The sequence below is a fragment of the Pteropus alecto genome, unplaced genomic scaffold, assembly GCF_000325575.1.
Source record: "Pteropus alecto unplaced genomic scaffold, ASM32557v1 scaffold202, whole genome shotgun sequence".
NCBI lineage: Eukaryota > Metazoa > Chordata > Mammalia > Chiroptera > Pteropodidae > Pteropus > Pteropus alecto.
The window spans coordinates 1,725,742-1,744,791 of record NW_006432451.1 but is presented as its reverse complement, the minus strand read 5'-3'; the positions used below and the strand labels follow the sequence as shown (position 1 = coordinate 1,744,791).

The 19,050-nt window shown below is 37.8% G+C and overlaps 1 protein-coding gene across 1 annotated transcript in view; it reads right to left on the bottom strand.

Annotated features, from left to right (window-relative positions):
• Positions 1–14: 14 nt before the first annotated feature.
• The window catches only part of PXT1 (peroxisomal testis enriched protein 1), a 38,934-nt gene continuing 19,898 nt past the window's right edge, over positions 15–19,050 (bottom strand). The window contains exons 3-4 of the mRNA XM_015585871.2: positions 7,464–7,594; positions 15–371 (exon numbers count right to left, since the gene is read on the bottom strand). Coding sequence (XP_015441357.1) covers positions 267–371; positions 7,464–7,594 — 236 coding nt within the window. The 3' untranslated portion in view covers positions 15–266. The remainder of the gene's footprint in view (positions 372–7,463; positions 7,595–19,050) is intronic.

Sequence of the window (19,050 nt, the reverse complement as noted above, 5' to 3'; positions counted from 1 at the left end):
GGGAGCACTGGGACCACCCACAGTGCCTCCTGGGTTCCTAAGTACACCTTGGGCTCTACCAGGAGGCAATCGCAGACGTTCATAGCCGGTTCCTCTGAAGAGAATAATGGTCAGTGAGTCCGCAGTTCTGCAACTAACCAGGTAAAAACGAACAGTGACGGGTAAAAAGAGAGGGAGATGAAAAGTGTCTTCTTCCTATCTGTCCAGGTGGGATTCGTGTTTCTCAGAGGGCAGAAGGAAAACAGAACTTGACATTGACATTCTTTTTACATCAAATGGTTATTCCAGAGAAAGCGCAGCAGCACATGAACTCCTCCAAAGAAAACTAAGACAAAATGAGCCAGTGCATCTCTGCCTTCCTGTTGCAGATCCTGTTGAGAGAGAGAGATTTTTTAAGGCAATAGAATATTCCAAAGTTAGAAATTCAATATTAATAGTAATTCAATCAATATCACAAGCTTCTTGGGCTGCATTATAAACTATGAGCTGAAGGAGAGCATTTTGATCTGTTCTGTAATGTACACATCCTCCACGCTACCGTGAGAAGTTTTCTTCTGGACATGTTTTCCCATCTTAACCATCAGCAAATGGGGGCTCTCTTTTCAAGGCTGATAATCTTCCTCTGGCTTTCCAGAGCACTTTCTTAGTCCTCTCAGAGGCAAGGAAGTTTGCTTTGGAGTTGGAAGAATTAGTAAGTCTTAAATGGATGAAGAGGGCGGTGAATATGAGCAAAGTTGGAAGTGACAAAGAGCACGGCAGGTTTGAGGAGCTGTAAGTAAACACCACTGTTTATGTGGGAACATCAGAAGGAGGCTGAGGGTCAGATACAAATGGCCCCTCCTTCAGCGGTCTAATCTCAGCACAGCAGCCTCAGTTGACTGTTGAAATGTGGCTCCTCTGCTCAGTGGTCTCCAGTGGCTCAGCCTCACTCACTCTAAAGTCTTTAACAGTGACCTTAAGGCCCTAACAAATCTACCTCCCACCCACCTCTCTGACCCTATCTTCTACTACTTCTCTGTTACTCGGCTTCTTCCATACTGGCCTCCTCACTATTCTTCAAACATGCCTGCCTCCACTTGCTCTCTCCCAGATATCCACAAGTTCCTCCCACACCGTATCAAGGTTTGCTCAGAAGTCACAGTCTCAGTGAAGCCTTCCCTTAACTCTTCTACTTAAAATTGCACATCCTCAACACTCCTTATTCCTTTCCTTGCTTTATTTTTCTTCAAAATATTTATTACTGTCTGATAAACTACATTGTCACAGAAAGTTCTATTAGACAACACTGATCTAGATACTGTCTTGCCTGAACCAGACCCCATAAATTTCTTTTCCTTCTTTCCTTCCTTCCTTCTTTCCTTCCTTCCTTCCTTCCTCTCTCCCTCCCTCCCTCCCTCTCTCCCTCTCTCCCTTCCTCCCTCCTTCCCTTCCTTTTCTTTCTTTCTTTCTTTTTCTCTCTTTCCTTCCTTCCTTCCTTCCTTCCTTCCTTCCTTCCTTCCTTCCTTCCATCTTTCTTTCTTTCTTTTTCTTTCTTTCTTTTTCTTTCATTTGTTATTTGTTTCCCTTTTAAAAAATGAGACCAGAGAGTTTTGTCACTTTTGATCACTGCCTGAAACAGAGCCTGACACACAGTAAGTACTCAATAAATATTAATTGAATGAATGAATGAAAGATAAATCATTAGCAGCAGGTTACGGAATTTAGACTTTGTAACTGGGAATCACTAAAGGATTTTTTCCCTTTTATAATTGATATCAGGAAAATTGAATGAATTTTCTTCCAGCAAGGCAGACAAGAAAATGTATAGAGCACTGAGTCAGATGCTCATATAGTTAAATTCCAGTTTTGTCACTTAGTTGCTGAATGACCTTAGATAGGTTGCCAAATCTCTCTGAATCTTGACTGCTTTTCCTGAAATACCTATATTGCTAATTGATAGTGTTAGTAGAAGAATTAAGTGAAAAATGTAAGAGTATTTTCAAAGAGTACCTGGAGGAAATTGTTTAATAAATATTAGTTTCCCTCCCCTCTTTCTAACAAACTAAAAAATTTCCTATCCAATACTATATCAATCAGGGTCTCAGAGAAAACAGATGGTACACTCAAATTAGGATAATTCAGGGAGCGTTAAATTAAGAGACTATCTACAAAGGGGAGGAGGGGACCGCGGGGGTGGTGCAATACCCAGGGCTGGTAACAGCAGAGTTGTTGCCACTCCTAGTCCTATAGGGATGGGGGGCAATTTCTAGAACCCAGAAGGAAAGAGTCCTTCCTGTAGAGCAAAATTTCAAAGACACATTTAAGATCCTAAAAGCGATGGAAAGACTATTTTAAAACACACTTTATATCTAGAAAAATTACATGCTCTGGATTAAAAAATAAAAGGCCAGGTCCTTGAATCAAAACCCTATATAACTTAATAGCAAAATAGGAGATGTTATTTTGAGCATCAAGGCCTATTTGAAAACACAGAACGATTGCTTAAATGAAAAGAACAAGAAAGCAAGATATGTGACAGCTCAAGGACAATCAATTCAGCAGATGAAAATAAAACTTGGTGAGCTCCTGGCTAGGTCGTTCTAAGAGAAAGAATAAAAGTTTCTTCAAATATATCAAAAGCAAGAAGTGATCTGGAGAATCAGTGTGACCACTTGATTAAACAGAGTACAAAAGGTGAATAAATGATGACTATATATAAAAGAAATGGACCAGGCCAGATTTGAAATTCTGTTAAAGTTGTTTGATTTAAGCCTTGAAACAGCAGAGTAAAGCCTTCAGCATTTTAGAGCCAAACTTAGAAAAAATTTTTAAAATTATTTTCAAAATGTGCTGTGGTCTATTTAAAAGTGTTCTAAAATGCAATTTTGTGGTACAGCACAAGATAACTTTAAAAGTCCAGGTCAAAGCCCGTTTTATAAAATGCTGCCAGAAAAGCTAGGGCATGCAAAAGAATAGACATATAGATCAATGGAATAGAATTGAGAGTCCAGAAATAAATCCTGACATTTACAGTCAATTGATTTTCGACAAGGATACTAAGGCCGTTCAAAAAGGAAAGAATAGTCTTTTCAACAAATGGTGCTCAGACAACTGGATACACTCACATGCAAAAGATTGAAGATGGACTTTTAACTCACGCCACATAAAAAATTTAACTCCAAATGAATCAAGGACCTAAATTTAAGAGCTAAAACTACAAATCTCCTCGAAGGAACATAGCTGTAAATCTTCATGATTTTGGATTAGGCAATGGTTTCTCAGATATGATACCAAAAGTGCTAGCAACAACAACAAAAAAATAGATAAACTGAATATCAAAATTAAAAACTTTTGTGCTTCAAAGAATATCATCTAGAAAGTGAAAAGACAACCTATAGAATGAGAGAAAATATTTGCAAATAATATACTGATAAGGAACTTTTATCTAAAATATATAAAGAACTCCTACAACTCAATAATAAAAGACAAATAACCCAATTTTTTAAATGGGGAAAGGATCTGAATAAACATTTCTCCAAAGAGATATATTAATGACCAATAAGCACATGAAAAGATGTACAACATTAGCCATCAGGGAAATGCAAATTAACACCACAATGAGATGACACTTCAAACCCAGTAGGCTGGCTACAGTCAAAAAGACAGTAAATAACGAATGTTGACAAGGATGTGGAGAAACTGGAACTTTTCTCTACAGTTCCAGTACAACTGGAGAAACTTGTACAACGCTGGTGGGCCACAAGTAAAGTGGTGTAGCCACTTTGGAAAAGAGTCTGTATGTTCCTCAAAAAGTTAAACGTAGAGTTCTCATATGACACAGCAATTCCACACCCAGGAATATACCCAAAAGAACTGAAAGCACATATCTACAAAAAAACATGTACACACATGTTCATAGTATCGTTATTCATAATAGCCAAAAAGTGAAAACAACCCAAATGCCCATCAACCGATGAATAAACAAACAAATGTAACATACACATTCAATGGAAAAAAAATACTCAGCAAAAAAAAAAAAAGAAGAAGAACTGACATGTGAGACAACATGGATGAACCTTGAAAAAAACATTATGCTAAGTGAAAGAAGCCAGACACAAAAGGCCACATATTATGTTATTCCATTCACATGAAATGTCCAGAATAAGCAAATCCATAGAGATGGAAAGTGTCAATATTTTTAGCTGCAGAGGTAAATTTAAGACTTGTAAGTAAATTATAATTTAAAAGGTAAAGAAAAGAAAGAAAAAGAGGCAAAATGAAAAAGAAGGTTACACAGCGCAGTGACCTCTTGATTGGGTAGAGGCAAACAAAAAATAGGTGGTTGTGATTTGTCCTATTCTGGTCCTCCTTTTCAGAGAAAGATATTAGAAGGACCCATGAGTATTCAGAGTTAGCTGATCGAGAAGCAGAAAAGTTAATCTAAGGACTTTCTTGGAATTCATAAAATACAGTCATAGGTGAAAACTTTCCTACAGAAGAAACTGTAGTATAAAAGGGAAAATGACAAATATCATGAGTATGCTGTAGAAAACAATACATAGTAAAGAGGTGTTCAACTCCAAAAATTAAAAAGGCAAAGATAAAAAAATATTATTAACTTTTAGATAAATAGATAACATTTATTAATCATTTTCTGTGGGTCAGGCTCTGTTCTAAGTGACTGACATAGATTGTCTCATTTAATTTTCACAATAACCATATAAGGTAGGTACTATTTATTAATCTCCACATTACAAATGAGACCCAGGGAGGTTAAGTGACTTGCCCAACGTCACATAGTAAATAGTGGTGAGTCAGATTTTGGATCCAGTATTGGGACTCTAAAACCAATGCATTTAACTCCATACACCACAGCTGAATATTCAGTGAGTCCATATGTGTCTCTTCTATGTATGTTAAGCTTCCAGTGTAGTAGTTAGATATGGTCCATTGAGGCCAGAGGATAAAGCTTTCAGGTGAGGTCTTCTCTGAAAGGGGTCCTATACAGAAAAATTTATAGAGACAGGAAGGCAGGCACTCCCACTTTTCTCTGGGCCTCTGGCTCTTCGGTCCAGATGTCAAAGAGAACAGATGGCTAAAGGTGGCTACTGAGAAAAAAGGGGGTCAATTAGTAAACAATACTGTAGTGATGTGTGTGTTTTGGAACCAGTGGACATGGGTTCAAGTCCCAAATCTGCAACTGACCAGCTGTGAAAAGTGAAACAAGTTACTTGACTTCTCTAAGTCATCAATTTCCCCATTTGACAAGTGAGAATAGTAATAGTCCCAGCTTCCGTGGTGGTTGTAAGAATTAAATAAAACAATACAAGTGAAACACTTAGCATGGCTCCCGGCAAATAGCAAGCCCTCAATAAGTGCTAGTTATTATTACATAACTTGCTCCCATAAAAACCTTGCTCCCAGCCCAACTCCACTTAGAAGATATACATAAACTATATCTTCTAAATGGAGTTGGGCTGGGAGCAAGGTTGTTATCGATCCTGCAAGCCCAGAAAGAAAGCAACACTTTATAATCCAAATTCTTATCTTGAGTTTCAATGTCTCCTCTGAACTCTAGACTGATTTTTACAACTACTACGCAGCTTCACAACTTCTCAATCTGTATGCCTAACAAGAACTTCAGACTTACATGTCCCAAACAGAACTCTGTATTTTCCCCCAAATGTGTTCTTCCCAGCTTTCTCCATCTCTGTAAATGGCACTATCATCCATTCGGATGCTCAGGTCAAAACACTGAAGTAATGCATTCTTTTTCTCTCACCCCTCACATCCAATCCATCAGCCAGTCCTGAAAGCTCTACTTTCAAAATTCATCCTCAGTCTGATCATTTCTTACCACCTCCACTGCTGGGACACTGGTCCCAGCCTTTGGGGGTCTCCTCTGCCCCTCTGGCTCCTGTATACAGCCTATTCTCTGCACCACAGCCAGTCTCCATTCTGAATGTAAATCAGCTCATGGCACTCTCCTGCTCTTCCTCTCCAGAAGCTTCCCTTATACTTAGCGTAAAACCCAAACATCTACCCCCGCCTCTGAGACTGAGGCCAACACCACTCCACTCCAGCCATTCTGGCCTCCTTGCTGTTCCTTAAGCCTGTTCCTGTCCCAAGGGCTTTGTATTCGCTATTCTCTCTATCTAGAAAACTTTTCCCCCAGGTATTCCCAAGCCTCTCTCTCTCATTTACAGTCTCTGCTCAAATATCACCTCCCCAGAGAGGCCTTCCCTGACTGCCCATCCAAAGTCACTTCCCATCACTCAGTATCTTCTAATTCGGCTCTGAGTCAGCATCCTGTCTGACTAGACTACTTAATCGGTTCGTCTGCTTTACTGTCTGTCTCCCTCCTGGATTATGAGTTCCGGGACAGTAAGCTTATGTTCTGTCCTGCTCTCTGCTTTAGCTACCACTGCCTGGAACTAAGCCTGGCATACCATAGACACTCAATAGATATTTACTTGAAGGAAATTGGTCTACCAAATGTTTTACTTGATAGTTGGTATTTATTTTGCCTTTGTTTCCTTCTTGTTTTTAGTAGTGTTGTTGTTGGGGCCTTCCATCTGTGTTTTGTCTTGGGAAATGATTTATTTGAGGGAAAGCCTGCGTATTGTCCACATTTGGATCAAATCCTGAAGTCAGTGTGGTGGCGGCAGCAGTGATGGACAAGAAATCATCACATAACAGGTGAATTTAAGGGCAAGAAGCTGGGTCCTCAGGGGCAGCCACCCCTCCTATTACATGTTGATCATTCTCTCTCTGTTGCTGACTATAGGTTGTTCCTGAGGAAAACTAAGTTGGCTGTGGATTTCATCATCCCTAAGATTTCAAACTGTAATCATAATTCCTTCCTGTTTTCCCTTATTATCTCTTATAATAATCAGGAGAAACTAAGAAAAAGGCAGGTGTAGGGCTTAGATCATACCTCTGGGTTGCTTCAGGAGGATAACTACACTAAGGCAGAGGTTCTCCTTGACTAAACATTCAATTCACCTGGGGCGCTTTTACAACGTCTGGCTTAGGCCACACCTCATGCCAATTAAATCAGAATCCCTCAAGGTAGGGCCCAGGCCTCTGTAGTTCTCAAAATTCCACAGGTCATTCTAATATGCATCCTAGTTTAAGGATATGGAGCAAAGTCTCTCACACTTTAGTGTGCACACAAATCCCCTGGGGTATGTGTAAAAAGGTAGACTGTGATTCCAGCATTGTGGACTAGGATTTTGCACATCTGACCAGCCGCCAAGTGATGTGGAGGCTCCTAGTCCATGGACCACAGTTTGAGCAGCAAGTGCAAGATCAAATACTGGCTTTAAGTCAGGTTCACAATTTTCAGATCTAATGTTTGATAACCCAGACATTAATCCATGTGTTCTGCTAAATCCTCAGCATCCCAGCCACTTAGCAGCCATTGTTCTAGCTGTTCTCTTCTGCTACCTGACAGGCCCTTGCTGGAGAAACAAAGGTCTCACCTCTTGAACCATCCTATGATCAATGCTGTCCCCAATGTTTTTCAGCTGCACGGCCAACTTGTGTATTATTTCCTCCTGGGGATAGTTCTGGCCAATGCTATCCACCTTGGGCTGAGGAGGTGGATTGTGATCTGCATTAACAGAAAAGAGTTCAAAAGAAATACTCCATTAACCATCTGTGAAATTAGTCACCACTAGTTACTAAAAACTGTTTTAGACAATGAGAAGGATTAAATCCCATCATCATAATGATCATTGAAAAACAAAGCCTTGAATTAAAATGGATCAGTTCTGTCCAATAGAAAAATAATTCAAGCTATGTATTAATTTTAAATTTTCTAGTAGTAAAATCAAGTAAAATTCATTTTAGTAATATATTTTATTTATGCCAATATATCCAATGTATTATCATTATAACATTTAATCGATATAAAATTATAAATGATATGTTTTGCATTCTTTTTATTATACCTAAGTCTTCAAAATCCAGTATTAATTTATACTTCATGGCACATCTCAATTCAGATGCTAACTTTTCATTGGAAAATCTTGAACTGTATTTAGATTACACAGAGGTTACATTTTAAAAAGTAGATTCATATATCCAAGTTTTTCCAAACATAATTGAGTTTTCCAACAAGTAAATCAAATATCAGTTTTTAAACTAAATTAAAATTTAATGAAACTTAAAATTCAGCTCTTTAATTGCACTGGCCACATTTCAAGTGCTCAAAAAAGAAGTGTGATTAGCAGCTATTGTGTGGAACGGCGCAGGTCTAGATCTTTACAGTTTTTTAAAGTAGATTCTTCCATTTTTTTTACATGCAATTTTTTCAATTGATTCTTCCAAATCCTATGTGCTTCCATCAACCAATGAGTATTTTTAAGTAACACTATGAGTAAACTGCTGTGCTGGATGCTTTGTGGGAACTTATAAAGAATAAAAAGACAAGGTTTCTGTCCTTAAGATGCTCACAACACACTGGTTAGGAATGAAACAATTCCTAAGTGCTTTAGGAATACTGAGAAGAAGGAAATAAATTTGGACTAAAGCAGATAAAAGTACAGCTTCATATGTGTAGCAAGTTTAGCACTGAACCTATTTTGTTTCAATAAAATTCGAGGACTTTGTACCAAGAGAATAAGCCCTGTCTTCAGAGTCTGGAAGGGAGAGACACAAATAACATTTCAATGTGTTATAGTAAAAACAAGGTCTGCACAGAGGTCAGGGAAGACATGCCAATGAAGATGATATCTGAGTTCAGTCTTGAAGGACAAAGGATAAATAAGAATTTATCCTTTAAATTAAGAAAAATTAAGGAGAAAAAGAGAAAGATGGGGCCCAAGCCAACTGAGAGGGAGTAGCAAACAGAAGATTCCAGGCAAACGGATCAGCTGAGCCAAGGCTTTGGGGTGACAAACAGTGAGGTTTTGTGCATAAACTCGAAGTAGTGCTACTGTTGAAAGGCAGGGAGTGGTGGGAAGCAAAGCTAATAGACTAGGCAAGAGCAAAATCATGAAGGTACAGTAAGAGGCTTGGACTTTATCCAGTAGAGCAGGGGACCCACTGAAGAGTTTTAAGCAGGAAATGACATGATCAGATTCACTTTCTATTTCTTCTGGGATCAGAGTACAGGCTGGTAAGGCAGGCAGAGAATTCATTTAGAGGCTATTGCAAAAGTTCTGAGGAAGGATGATAAGGAGTTGCCTAACAATAACTAATATGCTTGCCACATTTTACTGACTATTCCCTTACAAGTACTCCCATGGGGTCGTTACCCCAGTATTACAGATGAGAGAGCTGTGGTTTAAAGAGTGCTTTTAAATCTTGGCTCCACCTTGGAACCTTTTTTTAATTTATTATTTATTTATAGCTATTCATTCATTCATTCATTCATTCATTCATTTTGGTGGCAGAGGCTTCTAAAGCTCCCAGTACCCAAGCCTCACTCCATTCCAGTGCAATCAGAATCCTGGGAGTTGGACCAAGCATCAATACTTTTTTCAAGCTCCCCAGGTGGTTCCCATGTGCAGCCAAGTTTGAAGATCGGTGGTTTAGAAAATGGTTGAGTAGCTGCCTAGCACTGAAAGACAATGAGTGTGAGAGGCAGGATTTAAACCCAAGTCTGTCTGGCTGCAAAGTTCATGCTCTTAACCTTAGCATACAGAGCCCGAACTAAAGCAGTATTAATAGGGGTGGAGTGGTAACACAATCTATAAATATTTAGGAAGCAAAATAGGCCAGAATTGGGTAACAGATTAGATGACAAAAGTGAGGGAAAGGGAAACTCCTATTTTTCCAGTGTGGCACTGGAAGAGAGGTGGCATCATCTGCCTATACAGGAAATGGGGGTCAGGGGAGGACATGTATGGAGGGCAGAAAGAGAAAGAAGAAAATTTGAGTTCATTCATAAACTTGAGGTACCTGTAGGACATCTTAGCAGGCATCTGGATAATATTTGAAACTTGGGATGTCAGAATTTAAGATAAATATTTAAAAGTCATTGTTTATTCATTTATTCAATAAAAGTGCAGAAGACTGAATGAGATATTTTAGAGTGTATACATCTGATGACAGAACCTCTGGATAGGACTGATGGTCAACAAAGTAGGCAAAGGAACAAAAGCTCACGAAAAATGCCAGAGAAAGAATAGTAAGAGAAGATAAAGTGGAATCATGAAAAATGGTGTTTCCTAACCATCTTTCAAGAACTGTTAAAAATTTCCTTTTAAAATGTACTAGTGGACATTGTTACTTCATTAACTATGGTATATAGAATATAACTGTGTGTGTATTGAGGATGATGATGATGATGATGATGATGATGATGACGATGATGACGATTCAGAATCCTAAAACACACCTTAAGGTCCTTTTATTGAAGATGCTACTCACTGTCTGACTTGCCCACACCCACTTCCAAGAGAGTCTGTCCTGTTGTCTAAGCAATCAGGTTTTTTCCTACATGGCCCTGCCCAACCCCAGGCCACAGTTGATTGGATCAGAAAAGGACACCTGACTCAAAAACTAATAATCTATTGGCTAGCTAGGTACTCAGAACCTAGTCCCAAAAGAGAACTGGGTCTCTTCCTCTCTGTTCAATGTAGACTCAGGAGATTAAGGGAAGAGTTGGCAGTGGAACCAGGAACGCCAAAGGATTATGTTGGGCCCAGAATAAGTCTAAGTCATCTGCAAGTCAAAATTATGAAGGAGAAGGAAACTTTTAAGCAAACATGCTCTTAAGGCTTTATAAGTGCTTTTCCACTGCCAGCTATAACGTGAATATTTTATTTTCTCTTACGGTGGTCATCCTTTTATAATTTCTATTGTGTTCACTAAAAATAGAGGTATAGGGACTTCTAGTTCAAGATGGGCCTCTCGTTTCTCCTAATTCCTCCAAAACTCCACCAAAAAAGAGAGTATAAAAAAGAATAAAACCATAATAGTGAAGAGAGTGGGAGGCAGGATCCATAGCAGATGAGAGAGCTGTACATGTTTCTGAAAGGCAAAAAGGAGATGAGACATGATATAGACAAATGAGCCAGAGAGAGGAAGCACCAAGAATCTACCACAGGGTCTCCTGAGGCTAGAAGTCCATCTAAACACCAAGACCCAGAGGCTGGGAGAAGGAGACACGCCATTGACTGGAAGTCTGATGGGGATCAACTGCACCACTTGGTACCCTTGACACCCCAGCACAGGTATCAGGCAATCAATCAACCAATTTGAAAAACCCAGACTTCAACTGCACCACTTGGTACCCTTGACACCCCAGCCCACTACACCTAGCACAGGTATCAGGCAATCAATCAATCAATTTGAAAAACCCAGATCACTCTTCTCTAATGGAAGAGAACAAATCTTACAGAGAAAGCCAAAGCTTCTTTATGAATTCTGGTGCCTCAGATTAAAGCCAGTTCCCTAACTCAACTCCCTAAAGACCCTATCCCTCAACTCAGAACCTTCTTATGTCTCATTTGAGTCCTCATTCACCAGGGAGCCCTGGAGAGGCAGTTAGGCATAGTGGTGAAATTTTGAAGCCAAATCACTTGAGTTCAAATATAAAATCAGCTATAGATAAAACTATGTAACCTGGGGCAAGTTACTTAATCTCTCTATGTCTTGGTTTCTTCAACTGTAAAATGGGAATAGTAATGTATTATTTCATCAATTCTAAGATTTTTTTAATGCCTCCCAAATCAGAATCCGATTATAATCTGTGGCATGTCATATTTCAACAGCATTGTTTATCTTTTTAGGAATAAATAAAAGAATGCTACATCTTACAATTGATGGAATATTAAACTTAATGAAATACCATGGTAACTACTTCATAGAGGAGTTGTCGAGATGATTGAGTTAATATAATTAACCTGCACAGGACAGTGCCTAGAACATGGATAAATAGTATATAAATGTTAGCTACTGCTACCACCTGGGAAAACAGCCCTACTCACATAACAGCGGACAAAAACCTCACCAGCTACCCAGTCTATTTCTTTAAAAATAACAAAGAATCACCAGGCAATTGATAGAACCACAGACTGAAAGGGAGATACCAGATAAACAAACAAAATGGTAACCCTGAAGAAAACAGACACAATTCAGGGAACAGAAGAGAATGTCTGCAAATTCTAATGTGTATGTTTAGAGAGATTTAAGAAAATATCACATTCATAAAACAAAAAAGAGTACTATGAAAAGAAGAATAATCCTAGAACAAATTCTTTCAGGTTTTAAAAATGTGATTACCAAAATTAAAAATACAATTGATGGTCTGAAAAAATAAAGTCAAGAAAATCACTCGGGAAAAAAAAACATCAGAAGTTGAAAAATATGAGAGAAAAGACAGGTGATATAGAAGATCAGTTTGAAAAGACCATCATCTGATTAATAAGAGTCCCAGAAAGAGAAATAGAGGAAATCATCAGAACAAACAGTTTAAGACAGCTCTCCAGAGATGAAGGACACCAAACTTTAGATTAGAAAGTCCCCCCAACACACACACAAACAGTCCCACCAAGTTCTCAGAACAACAAAAGTGATATTAAAACTCACCTCTAAAGAATATCGAAATTTCAAAACCATAAGCAGATGCTAAAAATCTCCAGAGAAACAGATTAGTTTGGCAGCTAATTTCCCATCAACAATGGAAACAAGAATATAGTGACACAATTAATGCCCTCGAGGATTTTATAAAAAATTATTTTTGACCTAGGATTCAATGCCTAGCTAAACTCTCAGTGATATATGAGAGGTGAATAAAGACATTTTCAGATATGCAAGGACTCAGGAAGTTGTTCTCTCATTCACAATTTCTCAGGAAGTCTTTTGAGGAAGCATTCCAGTAAAACAGAATACAAATATGACTAATCAAAGAAAAAAAGAAGATTTAGTGATGGGAAGTCCCAGGATGATAATAGTGCAATGGGCCTAGGAAGTAACTAGATTGGAGCAAAAGAATAGCTCTAGAAGGGGAGTTCCCAGGGAACAGGGAGATTTGATAGAAGAGATAGTATGGCTGAAAATTTGGGGAAACTACAAATCATGCGGGGGAGGGAGGAAAGGCAATGAGAAAGTCCAGAAAACAATATAAAAAGTCATACAGAAAGTTTATACTCCAAATATGAAGCAAATTAAAATGTGGCTTACATTTAAACTGAAGGAATTATGGGTTTTTTTAGAATGTTATTCCTCTGTGTTAAACTTTGGAGTACTTTACCTATATGACAAGGTATAATTTTAAGCAATCGCAGCTTTAGTCTCATTTCATTACTGGGAGGTAATTATTCTCAGGGAACATCATTCCAGTACATACAGTTTTTATTGCTTGTAGGCACCACCCCTAAATGCCAGAGTCAAGGGAATTTGATGAGCGTGTTTTCACAACCTTTTATTTTTGGAATAGTGATACAAATAGGTAAACAAAAATGAGGATGAGGGTACTAAAAGTCTTGGCCTCTCCACATGCTGGACTATCTGCTTCCAGATTGGAAAACATATAACCCCCTTTTTCAGAGACAAACTAACTCACCAGAACTCAAGGCTTCATCTCAAACTCAATGTGACCTCTTCTTTTAATTGAGAAAAGTGGTTTCTTTTAGGAGGCCTTCAGGGCAATAGCTAGTGTTTTTTCAATCACTTTGAATATTTAAATCTTTCAAATACAAAATCAACAATAGTTGCCCCATCTCAAAGGACATGCCCTCTCATAATCAATCAAATTACAGTTGAATGTTCCATTCCTAACAATACCTACTCTGAGTAATAATTTCAAAATAATTTTCTTAAATTTAGCAGAACCACTAATAAACCTCTGAAAGGCTCGAAGTCTCTTAGCAAGGACAAATTTATCCTTTAAAAAGTATTGCTGGTATTACCCAGGACTGAAGTATAACAAAAGAGATTTGGTCATGTAGTAGGGATGAAAGGAAGTTTGCAGGATAGTTAAGTGTGAATTTGAGCTACCATACTAGACTTGGCATCAGTAAGTGTAGACTCTTCTTCTGAGCAATACCCTGATAAAAACAACAACAAAAAAGAATAAAAGGCAGTAGCAAGAGGAGGTATGTTAAAGGAATTTTCGAAGATGAGAGTCTTGAGTAGGTTTATAAGTTGAAGAAACGAATTAGATCAGAAGTAATGGAAACTAGAGATAGCATAGGGCAAATTGTTGAGGCAAAGTCTCAGGTTTAGGAATGAAAACAAAGGGAAGGATGACCTTTGAACAGGAGGGGCATTCCCACTTCCTTTGAGATAGGATAGAAAGAGATAAGGTGATGCTCACTTAAGGAAGTCTGGAGCAAGGAGGAAGGAGATTCTGATGTTTACCCATGATGATATCAATTTTGTACATGAAGCAGAAAATTAGGCCAACTGCTGAGAGAGGTGGGGATGCCGAAGTGGCTGAAAATAGTCACTAGTAGAAATGGAAAAAAGAAAACTGAACAGAGTTGTATAACAGGAGGTGAAAACAACCATCGTCCCTTCCCTGATCCCCAGAAAAAAAAGAAAAAATATGTATTCGATCTTGATGTGCATTCTCTTTCCAGCTTATAGGGGAAGTTTCAGGTCTTGGCTCAGTTGCTTTCTAATTTCCTGTCCTTAGGCAAGTTATTTAGCTTCTTTGTGCCTCAGTTTCCTCATTTGTTAAAAGGAAATTTAATATTATTATGAATATTAAACAATGCTGATCATAAAGTGCCTGGTTGTACGAAAAGCCCTAATTATGTCTTAGCTACTATTACTAGACTTGGTGGTAGACAATATTTACATAGACACAATAATGTAAACCAAAGTTACTGGTTTTTAACTTTTAGAATTAACTGATGGACGAAGCATGGAAGAATTGGTTGTGACTGAAGGTCAGATTGTAAATGATAACAACTTTGGCCACATAAAATAAAAAGGTATAGAGGACAAATAGTGGGCGGTGGAAAGCTGAGTACAAAGAGGACAGGGAAGTTAGTATCTTTATCTTTTAAAATGGTGAGTCGTGATAATGCTGAAAATACATTAAATAAAAAATAGGAGTTTAAATTATTTAAGTTTATAAAAACAGAAAAACAGAAGTATTAAAATAATAATTGTCAAACATGAAAAGAGAGGGTGTAGTATGAGCTAAACTTCATCTGTAATGTCAAGGAATCAATGGATGGCATCAATTCGATAAACCAAGAGATAGGAGAATAAACACACATTATTTAAAACAGTGGTTCTCAGCTCTGGCTGTACATGACTATCAACTTCCAGGCCTTAAAAAAAAAAACAATTTTGTTGGTCTGGAAATAAAATTATACATACATGTTTTTAAAAAGCTCCCCAGGTCAAAAGGGGTCAAATATGTGGTGACAGAAAGAAATCTAACTATGGGTGGTGAACACACAATGCAATCTATATGCCTTACTATTGAATTCTACACCTGAAACTTACTGGATTTCGTTAACCAATGTCACCATAATAAAATATATATATATAAATTTAAAAAATGTGAATGATGATGAAAATAGAAATAATAATAAAGTCCCTTTGGGGCCTGAAACTAAATAAATAAATTAAATTAAAAAATAAAATCGCCCTAGGTGCTTCTAACATACAGCCATGGTTGAGAATCCTGATCTAGAAAACTGGAAAACATAGCCAATTAAATAGTTGCCCTTCTGGGAACAAGACAGTAGGATGGGGTAGGAGTGAAAGAGAGAGACTGAATACTGACTTTGCATGCATGCATTCATTCATTCATTCATTCAACTAATATTTATAGAAGGCTTTCTATCTGCCAGGCCCTGCTTTAGGCCCTTTCACCATAAGCACTCCTGTACTAGTAAATTTGTTTTCATGAACACGAGTTGCTTTGATTAAAACAATGTAATGCAACAAAAACACAGCATCATTACTATTACTCAGATCCACACTTTAATATACATTGGGCAACTAGCAGAAACCACTGCTACCTAAGTGGAAAGGGCAGCCACTTACACTGGGTGATAGAGTTGGAAAAAACAACTATTCACAAGGCGGCAGCCAGAGAGCAAGCTGACTGGGAGAAGACAAAGCAAAGAGTGCCTAAGGGCAACCTGCTTTACCCGGCCCCCTCTCTGACCTCCAGATACTACTGAGCCAGGCTGCCCAGCTGAGTTTGAAAGTTAAGAGCTCTGAAGACAACGGTCCTCAGAGTTCCAGGAACCTACAACAGAGTAAAGAGTAGGAGAGAGAGGATAAGATGGGGCAGAAAGGAACAAGGTCTCAATGCATTAATTCATCTCAACCAAGGGTAAGCCTCTAAATAGGCGACTTAAATAATAGGTGAAATGTGGACCTTTGATCATAATTGCAACCTTACTGTCTGTCATTTCAGTTTCTATTCTTGTTTTCAAGAGTATCTTGAAACATACACATACTATCTCACCTCAAGCCATTTTGAACTAACACGTTAATGATTAGTTGACACCCCAGCAAGGATTATTTGACAATTACCTGAGAAAAAGTGAAAGCGCCAGTGAGAGCCGACAGCTCATCCAGGAGAGAAGGTGCCCAGAGAGAAGAAAAGGGAACAGAGTGGGGAGACCCTCCAAACAAATGTCACCTACTTCAAAATGGGTTTAGGGCCAGCCCTGACTGTGCCAATCAAAAGCATAATGATTTGCAAGTATTTAACTGATTAACTGTCACCTGGGAAATACAAAATCTAGTATACTATCTGCATTAGAAAGATGGATTACAAGAGAGACAGAGAAGAAAGAACCTGGAGATAAGATGCAACAAAGTATCAAGTGTGGTGTGCCAAAGGTAAGAGGTGTGTTTTGCATTCTGGATCTCAACATAATAAATATTTATAGTTTGTGCATGTCTGACCAACTAAATGGTGAAACCCTTGATGACATGTATCTATTTCATAACTAGCTCAGTGCTCTACACATAGAAAATACTCAACAGATATTGTTGATTATGATTGTAAAGATGCAAGTTTATCTAAAGATAACGCTACTTTTTAGTTTGTCTTGAAGTCAGTGCTCCTTTCATTTAAAGTTGTAAAATAGCAACAATAATGCACATTTACATATTTTAAACTTTTGTTATAGAACCTTATTAAAAGCTTAGAGATACTCTCACAATAAGTGGTGGCATTGTAAATTGGCATAACACCTCCAGTGGGGAGCAATGTATCTATTTACCAAATTTTACAAATGCAAATATGTTCAAGGTTATTTGTTGTAGCATTGTTTTCAATATTAAATGATTGGAACAACCCAAATGCACATCGATATGAAACTATGTAAACAAATGATGGTGTATCCACACCATGTAATATTATGCAGTTAATAAGAATGAGGAAGCTCTCTAAGAATTATTGGAGAAAGATCCCCAAATCGTAAGTGAGAAAGCAAGTAAGAACAGGCTACTTAATATACTACTTTTTATCTAAAAAGAGAGGGAATATAAAAATCTATACACACAATTGTTCATATTTGCATAAAATACTTCTGGAAAGATACCCAAAGATCTAAGAACAATGGCTGCCAGTGGTAGGGAGTGATGAGAGTGGGAACTAAGCACATGAGAGATAATCTTACCTTTGAAACGTATCACAAAAATCACTGCCTCTTAGATGCTTTTTTTTTTTTTACCCTTTGGAGGATTTTTTTAAATTTATTTATTTATTTTAGTTTCAAGTATACAGTACATTGGTTAGACATCTATATAGTTCATAAAACGATCTCAATTGTTCCCTCCCTCCCCTGACCCTCCACCTAGCCAATGTATTAATGCTAACTGCATTCCCTATGCCATGCTCCCCATCCCTGTGACCATCCATTAGCTACTAATTTGTACTTTTTAACTCTTCACCCCATTCTCTCAACCCCCAAACCCCCTCCTCTCTGTCCGACACCAAATTGTCCATTTATTTGTGAGTCTGTTTTTGATTAGTTTGTTCTTTATATTCCTTAGATTCCGCATATAAGTGAAATCATATAGTGTTTCTCTTTCTCTGTCTGACTTAAATACCTTCTAGGTGCATCAAAGCAATATCTTTTACCATCCCCTTCCTTTTCATATGTAGGGGTCTTGTTTTCTTATCCTTTCAGCCACTCTATCTTTCAGTTGGAGCACTTAATTCTTTTCCATTTAAGGTACTTATTGATAGGAATGTAGTTGTTATCCTTCTTTATTCCTGTTTTTAAAACATGTTTTTTCTTTTCAAAAAAGTCCCTCCAACATTTCCTGTAATACTGGCTTAGTGGTGGTAAATTTCTTTAGTTTATTTTTGTCTGGAAAGCTCCTTTTCTGTCCTTCAACTCTAAATGATAGCTTTGCTGGATAAATTATTCTTGGTTGTAGATCCTGGGTCTTTATCCCGTGGAATATTTTTTGCCAAGCCCTTCTGTCCTTCACAGTTTCTTTTGAGAAATCAGCTGCCAGTCTTATGGGTGTTCCTTTATAAGTAATTATCTGTTTTTCTCTAGTTGCTTTTAATATTCTTTGTATTTAACCTTTGGCATTTTAATTATGATGTGTCTTGGTGTGAGCCTCTTTGAATCCCTGATTTTTAGAATTCTCTGAGCTTCCTGGGGTTTTATGTCCATTTCCTTCACCAGGTTAGGGAAGTTTTCAATCATTATTTCTTCAAATAGCTGCTCAACATCTTGATTTTCTTCTGTTATGCCGATCAGACGAATATTTGGAGCCTTAATAGTGTCCCATGTCCTCCTTCAATTATTTTTATAGTCTTGGCAACCTTCTTTCTTGCCATTCTGATTGAGTGTCCTGATTAGCTTTCCTGTCTTCTAGATAGGGCATTTGATCCTTTTCTTTATTCACTTTGTTTATTCCTTTGTTTATTCCATTTAATATACTCATCTCAGATAATGTGTTCTTCATTTCAGACTGGTTCTCTTTTATAATTTTCATTTCCATTTTTGTTTTTTATCTCTTTGTTGAAGTTCTCGCTGAAAAGTTCATTGAGCATCTTTATAACCAGTGTTTTGAACTCTGCGTCTGTTAGATTACTCGACTCCATTATATCTGGGTCTCTGTTCTGTTCCCTCATATGGCTTCTGCTTCTTTGTCTTCCACTTTTGGCCACCT